Source organism: Tenrec ecaudatus, chromosome 2 (genome assembly GCF_050624435.1).
Source record: "Tenrec ecaudatus isolate mTenEca1 chromosome 2, mTenEca1.hap1, whole genome shotgun sequence".
NCBI lineage: Eukaryota > Metazoa > Chordata > Mammalia > Afrosoricida > Tenrecidae > Tenrec > Tenrec ecaudatus.
This window is the reverse complement of record NC_134531.1, coordinates 218,885,925-218,900,031: the sequence shown is the minus strand read 5'-3', so window position 1 is coordinate 218,900,031 and position 14,107 is coordinate 218,885,925. Positions and strand designations below refer to the sequence as shown.

The 14,107-nt window shown below is 51.9% G+C and overlaps 1 protein-coding gene across 2 annotated transcripts in view; it reads left to right on the top strand.

Moving 5' to 3' along the window:
* Window positions 1-14,107, top strand: part of DOP1B (DOP1 leucine zipper like protein B) — a 168,869-nt gene that overhangs the window by 66,672 nt on the left and 88,090 nt on the right. For both annotated transcript variants that reach the window (XM_075542318.1, XM_075542317.1), the window contains exons 5-6: window positions 7,107-7,296; window positions 10,619-10,717. In XM_075542318.1, coding sequence (XP_075398433.1) covers window positions 7,107-7,296; window positions 10,619-10,717 — 289 coding nt within the window. The remainder of the gene's footprint in view (window positions 1-7,106; window positions 7,297-10,618; window positions 10,718-14,107) is intronic.

Genomic DNA, 14,107 nt, shown 5'->3' with positions numbered 1-14,107 from the left:
CGGCCTGGGCCCCGCGAGCCCAAACCATCTTGATTTCTGGCCCCTCCCTGGCTGCTGGGGGGCCAGTGCCAGCTCGCGTGCCTGTGTCAGAGCAGAACTGTGCCCATGAAGCTTTCTTTTCTTCGTGCATCTGACTTCTCTACATGCACACAGCAAAACAACTCCAACACAACAGTGTCCACGTACTCAGTCCACGTGGGCTGTGTGCTTCAGGCTGTGCTGACAGTCTGCTGTCCGTTTCCAAGTCCTTCCACTGTGAGCGTAAGCTCTTTGTCCTCAAATAGAAACCGCCTCTGTCCACTTCCCTCCAACCCTGCTCACCTCCGATGGTCTCCGGTTGCTCGGTTACTACCTGTCCTTTCACGACTCATTCATTGCGCTCATTCACACATCAGGACCTGGCTTCTCCCTATGGCATGTGCTAGTCCATTGCAAGTGTAGACAGCACAGTGTTCACCCATCTTTCGGCCCTTGCATAAGTGCTCCCATTGCATGTGGAGAAGGCTTTTTTAATAACAGAATTTTCTGAAGCTGATCATTGGGGCCTTCTTCCGAGGCAGCTCTGGGTGGACTCGAACTGCCAGCCTTTTGGTTAGAAAGCCACGCCCGTTGGCTCTAAGAACAGAGGAAACACGCAGCACAGGAAGGTCGGGAGACAGGGTTGATGGATGATGTCTCTGGAGTGTCCTGTGCTCCAGGAACCTCACCGTGTCTCCTCCAGCACAGGAGGAACCCCCAAGTTTGGAGAGAGTAAGTCTTTCCCTGGAGAAGCGCCACTCATCAGAGAAGGAGGTAGGGACATGCGATCCAGGCCTTGTCCCATGGAGAGCTCTTCCTGTCATCTTACGGAGGACACACAGAAGAAAGCACTAGGTTCCACTGTGGCCGTGCCAGGGAGGAACCCGCGACACGCTTAAGGATAGATAGCCGCAGTAGATGGCTTGCATGTTACTGTGCTTGTCCCCATTTGGCAAGTGAGAGTCAGAAGGTGAGAACGTTTCCCAAGGCCACACGGTCAGCCGGCGATTGGATCCTCACCCACATGTGTCAAATTCCGTAGCCTTGTTCTCTCCAGTGTCTGGGCAGGCGGCTCTAAACTTAAAAAGCAAAGATAGACCTCCTTAGTGGGTGGAGTTTGAGAAGGAGTTTGGTACCCATGCTTAGCAGAGTGTCTTGGCCAAGCCCAGCTTTACCTGGGAAAATGCAAAACCCCAAGGTGCCAACACTCGCAGGGTCTTCAGGTGGCTGGTGCAGAATGGGGGAAGCGCATATCCCCGCAGCTCGCTGTGATGAATACATACAACCTGCGGGGCTGCTGAAGAAGGACAATGAGGACTCCCTTCCGGTGTGTTGACCATCCCGCACGACACCACGGTGACGAACATCTGGTGATGTGACCTGTCTTTAGCGCCAGTGTGCAGCCTGCCCGTGAGGTTGGTTGCCAGGCCCCTGTGCTTGCAAAAGTGTCCGTTTGATTTCCCCACACACCGCCCCGATTTCCCCACGCCAGAGGGCTGGTCTGCGCCCCTGCCTGCCTGCCACGCCACCTTCTGCCACCACGGGCCATGGCTTCTCAAGAGTCCCCCGTCAGCTGAAGGAGAGCAGGTCCCCCGAATGGGTTGGAAGCTTGTAGTGTCTCACCAACATCTCTACTGGAATTTCACAAACCTGGCCTTTGGCTATTTGAAGCTCTCCCTTGGTGCTGGTGGTGGTTCTGTTTTCCACTGGGGAGTCACCTTGACCCTCATTTCCTCAAGGGACGAAGGCTGTGCTGTTTTCTATTGCCAGTGAGACTCGGGAAGTAGGTCCTGGGTTGCTAAATGGTCCAGGCCACAGAGGGGTCATGTCCATATCCCTCAAATGCTCTGTCTCAGGCTTTTTCTAAAACTTCAGCTATACGCATGTTTTGGCAACAGGTGTCTGTACATTTGTGTGTGTGTGTGGGTGTGTGTTAGACTTTTCTGACCATGCAGTAGGTGAGCATATCAGTCCTCATAATTGATTGACAGTTTTAAGGTTTGTGAGTGAGTCACGCTGGGAGCGTGTGACCAGCTTGGTTGTTGGTATTCGGTCTCAGTGAATGAGGGTTCTTTGGAACAGGTGCTGTACTTGCTTCACAGCATGGGTTTTTGTATCTTGGTCACTAACATTGGGACTTCCTGGCACTGGGCCAAGGGCCGCATGAATCACTGAGTGGCCCTCGGCCACCGGGGCTCCTAAGTGACCGGCGTTCTCAGGTAGAGACTGGTTGGAGGCTCTACCTTCTTGGAGCACATGTGTGTCTGCTCAGTAACCCAGCGGGCTGCAGGCACCTCTTGTCGAGTGCTCAGGAATTGCATAAACACCCTCTGCAAATGTCGTGCCGACGGGAAAGATTGTCCGTCTGATTGGTAGGAATTGCACAGGCTGCAGAGGGTTGGGTGACTCACCAGGCTTTGTGTCCACGAGACAGTTCCTGTTTAGGCTTTTGAGTGGCCCGTTGGAATGGACATGTGGCTCATGTGAGGGCTTCTCATTCCTGGCCTCTGTCTCTAATCCCCACAGGCCTGAAAAGTCCCTGCTTCTGGCCAGACTCCCTTAAAGTGCATCCATGAAATAGCTGTGGAGCTCGGGTTTGCTGCCTCATGACGACGAGCTGTGGAGTGGGCTGGGGATACTAACCCCCTCCAAGGGGTAGCAGAGGGGAGAATGTTTCAGATGGTTTCTGAGCGCACGGGCCCACCAGAGTCGTCACTCAGCTAAGGCGGGTGTGCCCCCCTGGGGACCTTGGGAAACATTCTTGGTTGTTGCTGACATCTAGTGGGTAGAGGACAGGGGTGCTGCTCTACACCTTAGAATTGTTCATAGAATCTGCGAAGATCCAAAGTTCTTCCATGTTTGCCCCCAGACCAACCCCATAAAGTTCCACCCCAGGGCTGGCCCTGTAAAAAGTTCTGCACAGACAGGAAAGAATATGTCTTTGTCAGAAACCAGTGAACCAAGGACAGTGACAGCCACGAATGATGAAGACTGAAAATGACTACCTGGTGTTCTCATGACGCCGGCCATCGATCATGAAGAGCACAGCTTGTACTTTCCACCCCAGAGGGGCCAACCAAGCCCGTCCCTCAGGTCTGTACAGTACAGAAGAGCACTCTGGAAGACTGGTCTGCCTCAGCCCATCTGCACCAAGGCGAGAAATAAACTTTGCTGTTTGCAACCCACCTGGCCTCGTGACAGAATGGAGTCTCTTCTCTGGACCAAACAGTCATGCACACGAGAGCCCCTGCTCAAATGCAGTAGTGCAGGGTTGAGAAATCCTGATTTACTCTTTCAGAACGAACGATGATTAGGGTAGTCCCAGGCACCATGATGACATGCTGGCTTGTTCTAGCCCTGTCTTTTCCCTTCATTGGAACCCTAGCTGACCTGGGACTTGGGGTGCACAGCACTGTGGTCCCTCCCCCGCTTGATCAGACCATCACACCTTCTGGTAGCTCAGCCCCCAAGTGGCTATCTGCATGGCCAGGGGCTACAGAGCCAGGCTTGTGAAATGCTTGCCTGGTATGAACAGCCCTGAGCCACTCCCTTGCTGCCAGTTGAGCAGAGAGGAGACTGTCTGTGTCCATTTAATGAGTTGGTGTTGGACCAGAGCGGAGAGAATCACAGCCAGAGGTCAGAGGTAGGAGCGGTGAGGTAGGGATTTGGGGTGGGGGTTGGACATAGTTGTTGGTTTGGGTTGGTAGATAGTTTTCAGCAGAGAGCTGGACTCCCAACTCCACCTCGCTCATTTTGAAATTCACCCCACTGCGATAAGATGTGTAATTCGTGAATCATTCTTCCTTAGTAGGAAGTTATTAAGGATCTAATGTTGCTGCTTTGGAGTTTGGGACTTTAAGCCACGAAAATGTATTCTCTCCTTGTCCCAACAGCTTGAAGTCCGAAAAAGTAGCAGCTGGGCAAGGCTCCATCGGAAGCTCTTGGGAGGATCCTTCCTGGCCTCTTTCTGCTTCTGCCGGCCCCAGGCATCCTTTGGCTTGTGGTCACATCACTCTAATCCAGGGGTTCTCAACCTTCCTGATGCCGTGACCCTTTCATATAGTTCCTCATGTGTGGTGATCCCCCAACCATAAAATTTTTCTTGTTGCTACTTCATAACTAATTTTGCTACTGTTCTGAATCGAGTGACCCCTGTGAATGGGTCATTCGACCCCCAAACGGGTCTCGACCCACAGGTTGAGAACCACTGCTCTAATCTCTGCTTTCATCTTCACATGGTCGGTTTCTTTCTTCATCTGTCTCTGTGGCAGTTACGTAGTTTTTGCACTTCCAGAACAAGGACCTGTTTCAATTGTCTTTTCCCCACCAAGGAGGCCTGGTGCCCTAGTGAGTTGTGAGTTAGCCTCCTACCTGCAAGGTCAGCAGTTTAAAACCAGCAGCCGCCCCGTGGGAGAAAGAGAAGGAATCAACTTGCTTCCCGTAACAGTTGCAGTGGAGTTTCCTACCACTTCTTCCAGCACGATTGTCAGTCACTGAATGGTGCTTTTCTTCATCCTTCCTCTCATTTCTATTGTGTTTTATAGAAAAACGGAGACGCCACGCATCATTAACTACTATTCACATCTTATAAGATACAAAGGTTTAGATTAGCTCTAACAGGAACAAAATTAATTTTGAACGCAGAAAGGTAGTAGCTAGTTCTGTGAGGGATATTTTCATATAGACCAGGGTGGCTGTGAAACAGTACACTGGGGATGGTTCATCTGATGGCTATCTTGGGGAGCCCACGGTGCCAGGTGCTCTCCTGGGCCTTGGAGACATGCCAGCAAACAGGCATGCGGGTAGCATGTCCCCTGCAATGTCACACAGGTAGTCCACCAGGCAGGACCTCTTTCCTATCTCAGAGCTGAGTGCCAGCCTGCCCTGAGGTTAAGCTTATCCTGCCTTCCATGGCCAGAAAGCATCAGAACTGGGGTTTAGACCCACTTGAGTGGGCCCTGCTCTCATCTGTGTGGTAACTTATCAGCACTATGATGGCAGAGACTAACCAGAGTCCCAAAGGTGGCCAGGAACCTGCATGGCTCAGTTCCTTCCTGACAACACTCAAAACAAGTCAGAGCAGCCAGTACCCCAATGTGGACTGTCAGTCCCCAGAACTGTGAGGCAGTCCACTTCTGCTCTGTGAAACTCTGTAATAGCAGCCTTAGGAGACTAAGATGCTGGCTACCCACCACATGTCCCCGGCCTTGGCTGCTCCCCAAATGGTCGGTGGCTCAAGTTCACCCAGAGGCACCTCCAAAGGAAGGCCTGGAAATCGATGTCCCTGCAATAAAGCTAAGCGAACAAAAGCCCTGTGGAGCATAGATCTACTCAGACACACGTGGCGCTCTCTGTCTGCTTTAAAATGATGGGAGACCTACCTGGGAGGGCCCGAGCGCTTTCAGATATCACATCACCTCAGGGATTCAGTGAAACCTCTGTGTGGGAACTGGCCCAAGCTGGCAGTCAGCTACAAGTGCACCCTGAGCAGAGCAGGGCCCCAAGCCAGGAGAGTGGAAGAACAGGCCCTGATGTCCTGACAGAGCTGCCCCTGCTGCCACGGCAGCCAGTGGGCCCACATGCAGATAACATCAGGCCTCAGCATGAGAACGGCACGGTGCAGGAGTCAGCAGGCATCAGTGCTGTGGGAAGGTGGAGCACGGTCCTGGTTTCCAGAATTCATGTTGTTAGTGCGTGCTGGCGATCAACTCCAGCTCATAGTGACCCCATGTAACAGGTAACCTGTCCTGTCAGATTCCCCGGGCTGTCATCTTTGTGGAAGCAGACCACTAGCGCTTTCTCCCACCTGGAGAGCCACTGGGTGGGTTTGCAGCACTTATTTTTCAGGTAGCCACGGAACACTGTAAACCATTGTGCCGGCAGAGCCCCTAGTGGAATGTATACAGCAGTGCAATTTGTCCCCAGAGTTTCCAAAGCCAGAGTGATCTTTATTAGTAGGGTCCCTGGTGGTCCCTAGTGGACTATGAGTTGGGCTGCTACCTGCAAGATCAACAGTTCAAACCCACCAGCCGCTTCTTTGGAGAAAGGCGAGGTTTTCTACTCCTGTCAAGATTTGGAATCTCGGAAACCCACAGGGGCCCTCTCTGTCCTATAGGGTCTTTGCAAGTCAAATCAACTCGGTGGCAGTGAGTGAGTAAGTGATATGACTGTGGGAGTGAGTGAGTGAAGCCAGTCAGTCATGCCGACCTTTTCCCCTTCCTGAATCAAGTACTCACGGAGAACACGATTGATGCTGCAACATATAGTTTCCACTTCAACGCTCTGCATGTGTACGCCTCTGGGACAGCAGTGCTGGTCACCGCACTGTTTGGCTGTCACCACCACCCTCTTTGGCCACATGTCCCAGCATCCTCCACAGGAAGCAGCCCTGCTAGTTGGCGGGTGAGACGTGGGGCTGCCAGTCACAAGTCAGTAGGTTAAACTCTCCACTTGCTCCAGGGGGCAGAGATGAGGTTTTCTGCTCCCGAAACGATCTGTAGCTTTGGAAAACCCCACCGGGGCAGTTCTGCCTTGCCCTCCAGGGTCATCATCACTTGAAATGGACCTGGTGGCGGTGAGTTTGGTTGGTGGGTCTCCTCCCCTCCCCCACCCCCACCTCCACCCCCATCCCATCCTGGTGACCACTGAGACCTTGGTCTTGATACACTTGCCTAATCTGCATGATTCAGAGTCCGTGTGTGGAAGCAGACCATACCTGTCCCTTCGTGACTGACCTCACCCAGCCTCGTGTTTCCGGGCCCATCCATGCTGTGACACATGAGTGGCTCCTGTCGCTGTCGGGCATGGTGACGGCCTGTCCCTGTGTGGGAAGGAGCCCCTCCTGTGTGCACTGCCATGCCCATGGTGAGCCCAAGGCAACGGCAGGGCTGGCTTTAGGACCCACCCGCTCGCAATCTCCCTCCCTGTAGTGTTTGTTGCAGCAACACGTTCAGCGTGGTCCCTGGCAGGTGGACAGACGTGGCAGCTCAGAACGCTAACAGAGATAGGCGGCTCGCCCCGTGGCCAACTGGGAGCACCGGCAGGCTGCGTGGAGGGAACCCTCATGTCTCTTCCTCTTCCTCGCACAGGACAGATGCCTTGCTGCTGAGGCTGTCTGTGGTGGTCGGCCGGGAGGTGTTCTACGCGGCCCTCTGGGGAAGCGTCCTGGCCAGCCCGGCCGTGCGCCTCCCGGCCTCGCTCTTCATCGTCGGCCACATCAACCGCCAGGCGCCGGTCATGGAGCAGAGGTTCATGCTGGGGACGGATTACCAGCTTACGGTAGGTGTCACCTCGCTTCACTGGACACCGCCCCTCCCGGCGCAGACCAGCACTGAGGCCCTGGGCTGCAGGCGCACCGGGCATACAGAGGCAGGTGCCTGGGGACCGGTGGTGTCCTGAGGAGCTAGGCAGTGCTGGGAGGAGTCTCACTGTGACACAATGAGATTGAGACCTTTTATTTAACACTCCACTTTCCAGAGCAGTTTTAGGTTTCCAGAAAATTATCCCTCGGGTACATGGGTCCCACTCCCCTGCATAGTCTTTCCTGCCATTGGCATCTTGCGTTTGTTACGATTGAAGGACCAGTTCAGGCTGCCCTGGACCACGTCTGTGTGTACAATGGAGTTGTCCCCAGTCTGAGCAGTAAGGTACGGTTCGTATCTGATGTCAGGCAAACCTTTGTCCTATGACGTGCCACCCAGACTGCCTTTCTGTGCATACAAAACAGGGACCACCTTCTGGGTGCCCCGCGGCATCTTTAACATTATGCAGAGCTACGGTCAGTGTCTGCGGAAGCCGCAGTCAAGCACTCTGTGGGGCATCATCTCTGTGGACTATGCTGTGCCTGTTGACCTGAGCCCCCAGGCCCAGCCCCTCACTCCCTGAAGGCGTTTGGTTGTATCTGAGAAGCTTTTCTAACTTGACTGCCCGTGTGCTCTACTCTTACATGGTACTATTGTCAGCTGCCATCGAGTCAGTTCCCACCCATAGCAACACTGCACACCAGAACGGAACACGGCCTGGTCCTGCACCAGCCTCACAACTGTGCCTATCTTGAGCCCATCGTTGCAGCCACGGTGCCAGTCCAGCTCTTTGAGGGCCTCCCTCTTTTTCACTGCCCCCTCTGTTTTACCAAGCATGATGTCCTTCTCCAGGAACTGGTCTGCCCTGACAACATGTCCAAAGTACGTAAGATGACGTCTCTCCATCCTTGCCTCTAAGGACACTCCAGCTGTACTTCTTCCAAGATAGATCAGCTATCCCTTTTAGCAGTCCTTGGTACTTTCAGTATCCCTCTTCAGCACCACAGTTACTCAGTGTCCATCTTGCACATGCATATGAGGCACTGGAAAATACCGTGGCTGGGATCACTCCTCAAAGGAACATCTTTGCTTTGCACTACTCTAAGGAGGCAGCAGATTTACCGAATGCCACACATGTATGTCCATGTTATACCTATGTCCAGATGACTTTTCAACACAAGAGTTAGAGTTGATAAAGTCACGTAAACTTGGTTCACATCTAGCCCCTCCTGCACCTGGGTTCTCTGTACCTGGCGCTCAGGAAGCTCTGCTGCTGCTTCAGCTGAACTCTTTTCACACTCTCTATTGCACGCAGAAGCGCTCTCCTCCAGGCTCGGTATCGACAGTGGCTCACGCTCCTGCGCCTGTGTCCCTCCTCCTTTGTCTTCTCTCAAACCTATACTGCCCGGGTTCAATAGGAGTCCATCCTCCGGCCCTCGTTCAAAAGTGTTCTCCCCAAGCCCTCCCTTTGTCTTGTCTGTCCATGGTAGGAGCTCTGGTGACTTAGTGGGTCAGTGGTTTGAACCCACCAGCTACTCTGCGGTAGAAAGATGAGGCTGTCTACTCCAGTGGAGATTTATAGCCTCGGAAACCCAAAAAGGATAGTTCTACTTTGTCCTGGAGGGTCACTGTGAGTCGTAGTTAAGGAACCAGGAGTTGGGTTCTTTGTAGCCTGCTATATACCGCCACCTAGTGGTGACCACTCTGAGAAAGTCAGTCCTGGTTCTGTGTGCAACTCGGTCCTGGTCCTCTGTGAGGTGGAGGTGGAAGGCCTGCCCACGTGGACTCTTGAGGACTCAGTGGAGACCCCCAGCGTGGTGTGGGGACAGAAGGGACCCTTGTAAATAGGTTCCACCGCTCTTGTTCCTTGGCTTTCCTTAAGACACCCTCCTTTCTATTCATGGCCTCGCTTCAGCTTCTGTCCTGCTCCTTGGTCAGAGCGTAATTTCTTGGTAATTTCACCACCACCCCATCCTCTGCCTGTCCAACTCTTATTAATCGTTCAAAAATTCACTCCTCAAAGGCAGAGGTTTGCTCGTATGTGCCCTGTACTTTCACTGCTTCTGGCTTCCTGCTGCCTCCAGGTTTGAGGCCAAAGGCCAGCGGGTTCTGACAGTCTGCTTCTAGCTGACGGCTTTCTCTAGCTGCCGTAGCTGCTGTTCATGAGCTGTGTCCCAGGAGAGCTGTGCCCCATAGAATCCTCAGTAACTGATTTTATAGAAGTAGATTATCAGGTGTTTCTTCCAGGACATCTCTGGGTGGACTTGAACCCCACAGCCTTTTGGTGAACAGCTGAGTATGTCAACAATTTGTATCCCTCAGGGAGTCCATGGGCCCTCATGGGAAAAAAAATATATATATATGTATATATATATAACTGACCCTGTGGCCGTCAATTCAGAGTTGTGGTAACCCTCTAGACAGACTCTGACTCCATGGCTCTGAGTCTCTGACCAGCACACTGCCACATTTTTCTCCCTCCCCCGGGTACCTAGCCCTTCAACAGACTGCTCCACCAGCCTCACGCCCTGGGGATGCTTCATCTGTGCTCTGCTCTTCCCTCCTCTTGCTCTCGCTGACCCCGCCCTCCCTCTCCGAGGTCTTCTGATAGAGCCAGCCTGCCCTTTGAGCTCCAGGTTCTGCCCAGCACAATGACCGCTGCCTTTTGGAATTTTCAGAGCTCTTTTCTTACTGTCTGGCATGCCTCTGTAGTATCCATGTCTTCAAACATGACACTCAAAATATATATTGGATCGATTTGAAACCCATTTGGCCAAGTGTCTCCACATATTTAGACTAACCCAAGATCCCTGTTGGAAACTCTAGGATGTTCTTGTGAGGGATCATAGCACGTGATATCTCTGTGCCTGACACCTGGCCCAAACTACCCCATCTCTCAGGTGGAACGAGCAAGGTCTATAGCTGAGCACGCTCCTGGGGTAACCCAGCTCCACTGCCTCTAAGGCTGGGACCCACCTCTCTGGCCTTCCACTTGATGCTTCTGATCCACAGGACTTAACCCAGTGAGTTCAAGATTCCCAGGGAAGGTCCCTTCCCGTTTGGTGGCTGAGAAGAGTAGCGTGCACGTGATGGTGAATGCCTCTGTAATAAGGAGCCCGGTGGGCCGGGGTTAAAGTGCTTGGATGCTGTCGCTCTGGGGGACCTTCCAGCTCCACATAGGTCCCCGGCAGGTCTCCTTGCCTGTCTGTCCTCTAGGGCCCCTGGGGGTCGGCCTAGCCCAGGGCTTGGTTTGTTTTGTCTTTGTATCGTGCGGCTGAATCCCGATTTGTCACTGGTAGGTCAAATCTTTGTGCGCCTCCCTGCTGGACTCAAATGTCCTGGTGCAGAGGAATCACCTGGAAATCGTCCTCTTCTTCTTCCCGTTCTACAGCTGCCTGGTAAGTCGTCTGCAGGTCACCAGTGTCTCCCGATGTGGGGGCAGGAGGGCGGCAGTTTGGCCTGGAGAGGAGCTCAGCCGTGCCTCAGGCAGGCGACCCAAGTGCCGCTCCTCTTTGTGAGCACGGTGTTGGACAGCAAACATGGAACGGCGTCTCACCAAGCACAGTGTGCAGGCCAGCTCCCTCTGAGAACTGCTGCTGTGAGGGAGAGCTTTGTGGACTGGGAGGAAAGGGCTCTCTCTGGTCCCCAGGGGATCACACAGGATTTGCTTTCAGCTGCTAACCAGAAGGTTGGTGGTCCAAACCCACCCATTCGTGATATGTACGCATGGCCCAGCAATCCCCTCTGTCAAGATTTGCTGTCTCGCACCTGAGACACAGTGGGGGATGTGTGACTGAGCTGACCCCACCACACTGAGGCAAACACTGGGGGCATGCAATGGAGAAGCGGGGGAAGCAGAGCAAGGAGATCTTGAGGGAGTATAAAGAATGGACTTTGGGGCCAGGACATGGCACCCCATCAGACTCGTCCAGAGAACACTCCTAAAGGTCAACAAACAGACCTTGAACTACTAACAGGTGTTTTTGGGTTTTTTTGCTGTCTTTTTGTTTTGTTGGGTTTTTTTCCTTTTTTCTCTTTTAAATTTTGTATGTCAGTGGCTTTTTGTTTGTTAGCGTGTCGGTGTTGCTGCTGTCGACACCATGTTCTTATGTGCCACTTTGGTGCTGTCAAAGCCATCTGCATTTCTATGCACATATTACTATAATTGCAGGTCCACCTAGATAAGATAGGCTGGACAAACAATGTGAGAAGAAAATAATGGGACCAACAGTCCCGGAGGGACATGAGAGTATGAAAGGTAGGGGAAGGGAGGAGGTATTGACCAACCCAGGGGCAAGGGAACAATGAGTGGTTCAAAACCAGTGGAGGGAGGGGAGGGGAGAACTGGTAGGGAGTGACCAAGGGCAAGGTAACTGAGAGGAATGACTGAAACCAGAATGAAGGCTGAACATGGTAATGGGACAGGAGGAAAGCATAGAAAATAGACTAAAGGAAGCAAAGGGCATACATAGAAGCCTAAATACAGATATGTACATATGTAAATATATTTATGATTATGGGGGAAATAGACCTAGATGCATATATTTATAGGTTCAGTAGTAGGGTAGCAGGTGGACTTTGGGCCTCCTTGCACACACTCGCTCAATACAATAGTAACTTTCCCAGCTAAACAGTCATTCCATGATACCCACCTTCTCGACATCGCTGAAGATAGACGTGTGCATAAGCAAACATGGTGAAGAAAGCTGATGGTGCCCGACTATCAAAAAGATATAGCGTCTGGGGTCTTAAAGGCTTGAAGGCAAACAAGCAGCCATCTAGCTCAGAAGCAACAAAGCCCACAGAGAAGAAGCACACAAGCCTAAGTGAACATGAGGTGTTGAATGGACCAGGTAGCAGACACCAAAGAACAAAACCCATCATTGTGTGATCACCTTCCCCACATAAACGCTGAAGACGAATGTGTGCATAAGTAAGTATGGTGAAGAAGGCTGATGGTGCCCAACTACTGAGAGATACAGAGTCTGGGGACTTAAAGACTTGAAAGTAAACAAGCGGCCATCTAGCCCAGAAGCAACAAAGCCCACATGGAAGCAGCACACCAACATGTGTGATCATGAAGGGCCAAGGGGACCAGGTTTCAAGCAACAAAGGCAGGGGGGGAAAAATCATATCATCGTGAATGAGGGGAGTGCATGATGGGGACCCAATGCCCATCTGTAGACAACTGGACATCCCTTGCAGAGGGGTAGTGGGGAGGACATGAGTCACTCAGCAATAATGAAACTCACAACCTTCCTCTAGTTCTTAAACGCTTCCTCCCCCCCCCCCCCCCCCCCAGCTATCATGATCCCAATTTCTACCTTGCAAACCTGGTTAGACCAGAGGATGCAGAGCAGTACAGTTGGGATCTGGAAACACAGGGAGTCTAGGACAGATGAACCTCTCACGACAAACGGTGAGAGTGGCGATACTGGGAGGGAAGGGGGTTTAGAAAGGGGGAACCAGTCTCGGGGATCTACATATAACCTCTTCTCTGGGGGATGGGCAACAGGAAAGTGGGTGTAGGGAATGCTGGGCAGTGTAAGATAAGATAAAATAATAATTTATAAATTAATAAGGGTTCATGAGGGAGGAGGAAGCGGGGAGGGAGGGGGATGGGGGAAAAAAGGAAAATGAGCTGATTCTAGGAACCCAAGTGGAAGGCGAATTTTGAGAATGATGAGGGCAACGAGTGTATAAGTGTGCTTTACTCAATTGATGCATCTGTGGATTGTGATAAGAGTTGTATGAGCCCCAATAAAATGATTTTAAAAAGAAAATTATGATGGCAACATATGTACAAATGTGCTTGACACAATGGATGGATGGATGGATTGTGATAAGAGCTGTAAAAGCCCCCAATAAAATGATCTTTTAAAAAAATGTGCTGTCCTATGCCATCTAGTAATTTGGGGCTCGTAGGGAGCTATGGGACAGCATTGAACTGTCCCATTAGGTTCCCAAGGAGGGCTCTTTTTTTAAAATAATTTTATTGGGGGTTCATACAACTCTTATCACAATCCATACATCCATTCATTATGTCAAGCACATTTGTACATTTGTTGCCATCATCGTTCTCAAAACATTTTCTTTCCACTTGAGCCCTTTTTTGTCCTCCCTCCCTTCCCCATCCTCATGAACCCTTGATAATTTATAAATTATTACTTTGTCATATCTTACACTGTCCAACGTCTCTTCACCCACTTTTCTGTTGTCCATCCCCCATGGAGGAGGTTATATGTAGATCCTTGTAATCCGTTCCCCCTTTCCAACCCACCCTCCCTCCACCCTCCACCTTCAGCACTGGTCTGGAGGGGTTTATCTGTCCTGGCTCCCTGTGTTTCCAGTTCCTATCAGTACCAGTGTACATCCTCTGGTCTAGCCAAATTTGTAAGGTAGAATTGGTATCATAATAGCGGTAGAGAGGAAGCATTTAAGAACTAGAGGAAAGTTGTATGTTTCATCGTTGCTGCACTGCACCCTGACTGGCTCGTCCCCTCTCCACGGTGGGCTCCTGACTGAGGCAGATTGCCGAGGCTTTCTCCCTTGGATCTGCTGGTGGGTTCCGGCGCGCGCCTTTTGGTTAACAGGAGTGCTTACCCACCACGCCATCAGGACGCCTTCCTACAGAGACAGTCCAGCCAAGAGACCATGATCTGGACTCCTTCCCAAGGGTAGTCCAGCCAAGAGAAACCCTATGGAGCAGTTCCACTCTGTGGACACATGGGCCACCATGAGTCAGAATTGACTGGATAGCAACAGGTTTGGTGTCTGTTTTTAAGGAA